We start from the raw sequence: 8,456 nt of genomic DNA, 5'->3' as shown, positions 1-8,456 counted from the left end.
ACCCGCCAAATGCTGGCCGAATCACAGAGATGCCGATTCGCACGGGACTAATATTATCACGGGACCTCGGTGTTCGGCAAAATATGGTAGGTCATTTGCGGGGGAATTTTTACTTTACAAATTACAGACATGGCCGATTCGCACGGGATTAAGATCACAGACAACCTCCTCAATTATTACAAATGACTGAAGGTCACCAGGTAATACTAATCCCGTGCGAATAGGGCTTTTGTAAACACTGGGTCGGTACTTCTGTAGCGATGTAGGACGATTTTGAAGTTGGAGGAGAAAATGAGATGGGAGTTTTTCGACCTACCCTAACTGTTTCGAATGGGACTGCACAGAGTATGCATGCACATTGCAGAGCTACACAAGACAAGCATTTGAGGTTAAAAAGTATATAATTGTTATTCTTTTTTAGAAAATGACTGATCGTTTCGCTAGATAAGACCCTTCTTCCTCGTCTGGGATCGTGTAAAACGCTTTGAAGCTGCACTGAAGCTGCAATTTGGACCTTCCACCCAGTGAACCCCACTGAAGTCCACTACATAGAGAAAAACCCTGGAATGTTTTCCTCAAAAACCTTAATTTCTTTTCGACTGAAGAAAGAAAGACATGAACATCTTGGATGACATGGGGGTGAGGAAATTATGAGGAAATTTTAATTCAGAAGTGAACTAATCCTTTAATAATTAATTATACTTAGAGTGTGTTTCTGGTCTAAATAATGCTTCTTACAAAATTGTCATATATGGAGTATATATCGTAAAACAAAGTCAGTTGCATTGAAATAAAGCAAAATCCTATAACAAAAAAACATACTATTTGATTTATGCTGAATGTGTTCAAAAACAGTTGGACAGACCACAAGATAATGGAATGAAATTTTTGGCAACACCCAAATGCATCTGTCTTTATGAGTACACAGACCAACAGTTTAAAGAATTGCGCTGCCTGATACTGTGTCTACACCAGATGCAACTGTTGTTGACCATTGTTTAAACAGCTAAAAGCTGTCTACACTTGACGCAACCAAGTGACTGCAAATCAATTTGTCCTTTTTCCACGTGTGTTAACACTTGTAGTTTGGTTCTCTTGGTTCGTTTGGTCCGGACCAAAAATGAAAACAATACATTTGGTCCTGGTCCGCTGAGCGTTCACACTGGCATTTTTGACAGCAAACCTAAGATTCCGAACCTAAAGGCACAGTGATACGTTCACAACCTGATTGGTCAGGTTGAATGACGTATATTTCGCGTCGGAACTCACCGAATACCCCAAACAAAAGCTGTGTTCGACTTAAAAGCGGTGCTGCACAGACCGATCGGTGTATGACATCAAAGTATCATTCACCGATCGGTCTGCTCAGCGCCGCTTTAAGTCGAACACACATAATGCCGTCTGCTGGACTAAGCACGCTCATTGCTGCATGTACTTATAATTTTATTTTCACCACCTGCGAACTCACAAAACGCTCATAAAAGGCACCTTACCTCCTCGTTGCTCCACGTTTACCCTCTGCTCATTTTGTTTTGGATGGTACCGCTCATTCCACGTCATTAAATCATGTCGCATAGCATCGCATCTTTTCATTACTTCCTGTTTTTGGTTCGTTTAGAAGTGTTTGGTCCGTGTTGCGTTCATATTTCATTCGACCCGCACCAGAGATCGTTTGGAAGCGGACCAAGACCCATCTTTTTAGCGGTCTCGGTCCGCTTGTTTGGTGCGCACCAGGGTTCGGATGGCAGCGTTCACACTTACTCAAACAAACCGCACTAACAGAGCAATCTCACCAGGGTTCGTTTTAATCGAACCAAACATGACAAGTGTGAACACACCTTAGAATTAGAGCAAGCGCATCGAGTACATAAGAAATAGAATGGGGCACCAGTTTACTGTTGCCGATTTGTCGCATCGCACCGCACTGCAAGTATACACTATTGTGGTTAGTTGCATCGCTTGCATCTGGTGTAGACACAATGTGAGTCCAAGAACTATTTAATAAGGTTCTAAATGGTCTACACCAGTGTTTCCCAATCCTGGTCCTAGAGAACCCCCAACACTGCACAGTTTAGATGTCTCCTTAATCAAACAAACCTGATTCAATTCATCAGCTCATTAGTAAAGACTCCAAGGCCTCAAATATGTGTGTCAGAAAAGACATACATCAATAGCATGCAGTGTTGGGGGTTCTTCAGGACCAGGATTAGGAACCACTGGTCTGTACTACAGTGTTCATGCCTAAAAGATACCTGTGGGGCAGCTCTTCCTCTGAATGATCCAAGTGATAACGTATGAAGAATCTCTCAGCGTCTTCTCTCTCGGCATCTGTCACGACACTCCCATTCAGGCAGGTCACTGATGGCAGTCTGCAGGCGGGAGCAATGAGATCTTCTCATCAACATTTCTACAACATTACTATCAGTTTCTAATGAGGTTAAAGTGCGAGTTCACCCAAAAATAAAAATTCACCAATTATTTTCTCTGTCATCACATTCATCCCTGGAATGACCTGCCCAACTCAATCCGAGCAGCTGAGTCCTTAGCCATCTTCAAGAAACGGCTAAAAACACATCTGTTCCATCTTTATTTGACCCTCTAGCACTTTCTATTCTATTTTAATTTTACTTTATCTATTTATCTTCTTTTTTTATATATATATATAAAAAAAACACTAGCTTTCTATTTTTTTCTATTCTATCTAGTTGTTTTTCTTTGTGTGCGTGTATAATATATATATATATATATGTGTGTGTGTGTGTGTGTGTGTGTGTGTGTATATTGTCCTTATTTGTAAGTTGCTTTGGATAAAAGCGTCCGCTAAATTACTAAATGTAAATATAAATGTAAGATACATTGGACTTACTGGGCTATCATTAGACTGCGGCGCTCCGTGCTCGTGTAAGCCTGCAGTAGAGGAATGCCTTGCAACCTCACTTCTTCCAGTTTGGGCAGAAAGTTTAGCTTCTCAATGTCCTCCCATCGATTAAGCCCTGACTCACAAAAATTGTAAAAATGAAGTTTTTATTGGGTTTATGTAATTACACTGTACTAGAATAGTAATAATTAGACAATTACACACATACTATGATTATTTAGAAGCTTTCCCAGCAACTGTCACAAACACGATGATACCTGAGTTGTGCAGATTTATTCTTCGAAGGTTAGGGAAGAGCCGCTGAAGGATTTCTCCCGAGTCTTGAATGGAGCTCAGGTAGTTGTTGGCCATGACCAGTGTGTCCAGTGCAGGGAACATGGAGCCAAATTTTCGTACTTCACTCCACTCGTGGAGGCTGTTATCTGTGATGTGAAGCAGACGCACTGTGGGGAAGGGCATGGCGGCCGGTGTCACAGTGGTGTACTCATTAAGGCACAGGAACAGCTCCTCTAGTCTGGACAAAACAGATCAATATTAGTGGAGAGCTGTCATACCAGAGGCACCTTCATAAAGTCTGATGGTTCACTTTAAAGCAAGAAAAGAGCTGTTCTCACTGGCCATAATGTTATCTGAAAGCCATTGAATGAATTCAGAGTGAATTCTCTCAAACATCATTTATAGCGCAATACAGTAACAAGGTAAAGTGAATGATCCCATGAGAATCAACAGTGTCATGATGATGGTACAAAGAAAATAAATGATAACTGAATAATTTATGCAAGACATATGCAAGATTGCATGTACACAGCCATTAAAATACTCTGCATGTGAAAAAAATATATAAAATCAATACCATGTCTCAAAAATCTGGCCAGAGCAATCAATACCACACATGTACACAACTAGTAACTGTTACACATAATATCAGTCTATATTTTTTCAAAACTACAAAAACCTCAAGAGTTTAAAATGCGACTCACTCAGGCATCTCTTGTGTGAATGTGTGCACTGTGTCCCAGGACACCTGGGTATTGTTAAGAACGAGGCGGCGGATGCTAGAAAAGGCCTTTGCGCAGTCCGGCTCCAAGACTGCATCATTCAGCTGATTAGAGCTGAGGTTCAAGAACTCCAGGTTCGGGATGTTAGAAACAATCTTGCTGATCTAGAATAGATTAAAGGGTTAAAAGACACATTTTAGGGACATAAAAATGTATAATATACATACACACACACATACATATATGAACAGAATTAATTTAAAATAGAAACTTCTATAACATTATGAATGCCATTACTGTCACTTTTGATCAATTTAATGTGTCCTTGCTGAATAAAGGTACATTTGTCTTTAAAAAAAAATCTTACTGACCCCAAATCTTTGAACAGTAGTGTATGTTTATTTATTAATACTACTGTATATTTACAGATCATAAAATCAGTCATTTCAGTCAGTTTCTCACATAAAGCAATACAGCGCATGAGTCATATGGACTATTTTTATGGTGCTTTTTCTGTATTTTTATTTCGAGCTTGACAGCCTCTTCGCTTTGAATTGCTGTTTTACAACATAAGGTTGTTTAGCAATTCTTTAAAAATTTCTCCTTTTGTGTTCCAGAAAAAAGTATAACAGCATATGAAATTGGATGAAAATGAAAGTGTGGATCCTCCGATCCTCAGACTAACTAACTCACCTCATGCCAGTCTTGGAGCTTGTTATGGGACAGATCAAGTTCAACTACATGAGCACAGAAGGCAGTGATTTCTCCCTCTTCTCCTGCATGACTGATTCCACAGCCATTCAAAACCAGAACACTGGGCAGGTTCAGACGGTCTGAAGGCAGAATGACCACATAACTAATGAAACACAACAACAGCTTACAGCTGCCAAAGTAAACGCTAAAATCACCAAGGAACATTACATGACTTGTTTTTAACTAACCCAAGCCTCACCTTTCATAGGTGATCCCTGATGTTCAGACGGCACAACCACGACACCCATGCCTGGACCCCGACGGCAAGGGAAGTTTTCCGGGCTGTACTTCTCACTGATCGCCTGCATAAAGGTGCGGCCTTCTGTCTCAGAAGCTTCCATTGCACCGGCCAACACCGTGCACCTTATGCAACTGTAGATACATAGTTATCAAAACGTTTATAGAGACAAAGTGTGTCATTAAACAATATTAAATAGTTGCTAGTTAAATGTGCAGAAATAACCAAGCCATTCGTAGGTCGATTTCCCAAAATGCTGTTTGAGGAGTCATACATAGCTCAGTCAATGGCGTGAGTTTGAGGTGGGACTGTCTGTTTGTCTGAATGATCCCGAACTAGACTTACTTTGTCATGAAATAGTCAAATTATCTGATATTTGAAGAGGCTTACTGACCTTGACATAGAGCCATGTTCTATAAATCACTTCCTCATTGTACCACATGACTTTCAGTCTTTTATTAATCTTACATAATACTGGTTTTGCTTGAACTATTATTATATATATACACACTTAACTAATACATACTGTAAATATATAAGTATTTACAGCATTTATTAGTTACAGTATGGGTGCCTCCATCATCCATCATTTATTAAAAAAGTGTGTCATGCCATGACCCATGTGTCAGACAACCTCAAGCAGTTCAGTTAAAAAAATAGTGAGAAGCTGCAGCCCTCTGGGCTAAAAGTTCCATTTTTAAACAGAACTGGCCTAGATTTAACCATCTGCTGAATAAAGTCATGTTCTTGCCGACTTTACTGAGAATAGCATTTACTGTCTTATAACAAAAATAAGTTAATCCACTAATGAATAAGCATATTGAATACGCTTTTCCTTGATTAACCGATATGTATATGAGAAGCAAGAATATTAAATGCTCTCACCTGCTGCGCAATTTGTCCTCACAGGTCCAAAGACACAGCTGTGCCATAAAATAAGGTTTACTTTTACTACAAAAGTTATTTGTCCTTTGAGTGTCAGGGCTCAAACGGAAAATGTGGCTGCAAACCAGCAAAGAGACTGGGCTCTGCTCAGCGTCCTCACGGCACTTCTCAGAGATAACAGCACTCTGCAGAAAGAAGACACCAGGTCAGCAAGAAGGACAGATGACCAATTCACCTTCAGCTGTAACTACACTAATCTGCCTCAACAAACCAACACACTCAATATGCATATGAAAAACCTTAATGTTGTTACAACTCAGAGCAGGTTTACAGGCTCCTAAGGAAAACACACGAAAAAGAGACCAACACCATGTAAACACTCTTTCGACAGCTGTGCATATAAAAGTACTAAAAGAACAATAGCTGACTTGTTAAACAAAAAGTTGCCAATACAATACACTGCCTAAAGCAGTTTCATTAAAGTCTAGCGTTTTGAGTACCAACTTACAAAAAAAAGAGCTGATGTCTTTACATTTTACAGCATGTTGCACATTTAATACGAATTAAGAAATACCTATTAAATAAAAATTATATCAAATAGTAGCTGTAGAGCAAAAGCAGTACAAAAATGGCTGAAATTAAAGAATAAAAACTATGAAAAATGACTTTTTATGGATGACGATTAGATATGTATTAAATTATACAGGCAACTGCAATAAATTAGTTGATATTTTGTAATTTACAGAATATCTGTTTACATTTTAACATACAGAAATAACTTTCAAAGAGACAATGCTTGAACTACAAAACTAGCACACACATACACAAACACACAATTTGTTTTTTCACAATTTGTTGGTTTCTATGGTTCTCCATATTCATAATGTTTTTATACTGTACAGACTGCATTTTCTATCGCCCTGCACCAACCCTACCCCTCACAGAAAACTTTGTGCATTTTTAGATTTTCAAAAAAATTAGATTTTTTTTATCCTTTTGAATTACAAGGACACCGGAAGTGTCCTCATAAATCACCCTCACATTGCAATACCGGTCATATCCATGCCATTATACAAATTTGTGTCCTCATAAACCACATAAACATGTATACACATACACACACACATATAATAATATTTCATTGCAAATCTACCCAACACTACCCACAACCACATAACGTACTGTACATGAGTATAACCAGCATTCGTACATTTTCAAACAAGGAACCTTTTACAAGCCACCACATGACAATTACGTAATGATAAATTGATAAAGGTTAGTGCTTTTATAATATACCAGGGCATACTAAATCAGTGCCAGATGAATTTCCCTTGAGCTACTGCACGAAGATTCATATATTAAAGCTGACAGAACCAGTCACCAAAACAGACGACTAAATGTTAGAAGACACGAAACGAGAATGTATCTTTGTAAGTCAACACCTGAGAATGATCATACTTCAGCTAATATTTAGCTAGCTTGAGCCGAAAACATCCCTCCATCATCATAAAGTGTCTTACACTGAATGAGCAGCTCCTCAGTGAGACGCGGGACAGGACGCTGTAATCCAAACCAACTCCTAACCGTCAGTTTATCCACGTCGTGTCATTTGAAGACTCGCACTTTGATCGCCAAACTGTTCCTCGTCGCTTTTGTTATTGTTGATAAATCTGTCACGGAAGTGGCGTCACTCCAGCTGGGTGCTCTTGATTGGCCCGTTCAGTTGTGCTGTCTGAGCGCCCTCGCTGGCGGAGCGGAGAACAACAGGCATTTAATAAAAGGCATTTTTTTCTGGATTTAAAATACCTCGCGATTCAGGTTGTACATCTACATTTATAGATCAAGTAGTTTCCATTAGTTTTTAAAAAATAATATTTACAGCATGAATTAAGAACGCAAAAGATGATCAGAAGAGATGAGACTGACTGAGGAGGAGTCAGTTAAGCATCACTGATCATGGCAGAATAGTAAGGGACAGAAATATCTTTGATTACAGACCAAATATTGCAAACCGTAGTGCTGATTCAGAGATCTTTCAGATTGCCTAATGCCTCCCTCTAGTGGTGGGAAAACTTCTCACAGGGACATTACTTCTGGCTACTTTGAGGAAAGCTGTTGCAGATGGATCAGTGTTGTTAAAGCTGCAGTACATAACTTTTTTTGGGTTAAAGGGGTCATATGATGTGATTTCAATTTTTCCTTTCTCTTTGGAGTGTTACAAGCTCTTGGTACATAAAGAAGATCTGTAAAGTTGCAAAGACTAAAGTCTCAAATCCAAAGAGATATTCTTTATAAAAGTTAAGGGTCAACCACGCCTACCTAAAACGGCCCGTTCTAACACGCCCCCACATGTCTATGTCACAATGTGGGAAGATTTGCATAACGCCGCCCAAATGTTCACGCAAAGAAAGAAGACGTAACTTTTATTCTCGATGTAGTTTTGTTGTTTCCGCCGCCATGTCGTAAAGACGCTGTGTGCTTCGTTGTGAAAGCGAAACTACTTTGTTTGGCCTTCCAAAAGAGGACGATATCCGCTTCGTCATGCCTAGAGCTGATCTGTGCTGGTCGCTGAGGAAATACATCAACTTAGTGCTGTGGATCACCGGATCGGCTTTCACCGTTTTCACCGCTCCTTCATCGGATCCGCCGGGACCGCCGTTCTCAATCCCGCCGCCTCAGCTCACTCTTGCCCGGCCTCAGCTCA

General features: G+C 39.7%; 1 protein-coding gene across 3 annotated transcripts in view; it reads right to left on the bottom strand.

The window, feature by feature from the left end:
* The window catches only part of LOC107729106 (tubulin-specific chaperone cofactor E-like protein), a 9,505-nt gene extending 1,850 nt beyond the window's left edge, over positions 1–7,655 (bottom strand). The window contains exons 1-8 of one of the 3 annotated variants that reach the window (XM_016539473.1): positions 7,273–7,655; positions 5,753–5,937; positions 4,829–5,001; positions 4,570–4,709; positions 3,859–4,040; positions 3,136–3,392; positions 2,867–2,993; positions 2,253–2,369 (exon numbers count right to left, since the gene is read on the bottom strand). In XM_016539473.1, coding sequence (XP_016394959.1) covers positions 2,253–2,369; positions 2,867–2,993; positions 3,136–3,392; positions 3,859–4,040; positions 4,570–4,709; positions 4,829–5,001; positions 5,753–5,799 — 1,043 coding nt within the window. In that variant the 5' untranslated portion in view covers positions 5,800–5,937; positions 7,273–7,655. Of the gene's footprint in view, positions 1–2,252; positions 2,370–2,866; positions 2,994–3,135; positions 3,393–3,858; positions 4,041–4,569; positions 4,710–4,828; positions 5,002–5,752; positions 5,938–7,210; positions 7,233–7,272 lie in introns of those variants that run through there. The other 2 variants (XM_016539475.1, XM_016539474.1) reach the window with 2 other exon arrangements.
* Between the last annotated feature and the right edge of the window lie 801 nt (positions 7,656–8,456).

The sequence above is a fragment of the Sinocyclocheilus rhinocerous genome, unplaced genomic scaffold (assembly GCF_001515625.1).
Source record: "Sinocyclocheilus rhinocerous isolate Xijiao unplaced genomic scaffold, SAMN03320098_v1.1 scaffold1870, whole genome shotgun sequence".
Lineage (NCBI taxonomy): Eukaryota > Metazoa > Chordata > Actinopteri > Cypriniformes > Cyprinidae > Sinocyclocheilus > Sinocyclocheilus rhinocerous.
Note: the sequence above shows the minus strand (reverse complement) of the source record. Positions and strands in the feature narration are given on the sequence as shown.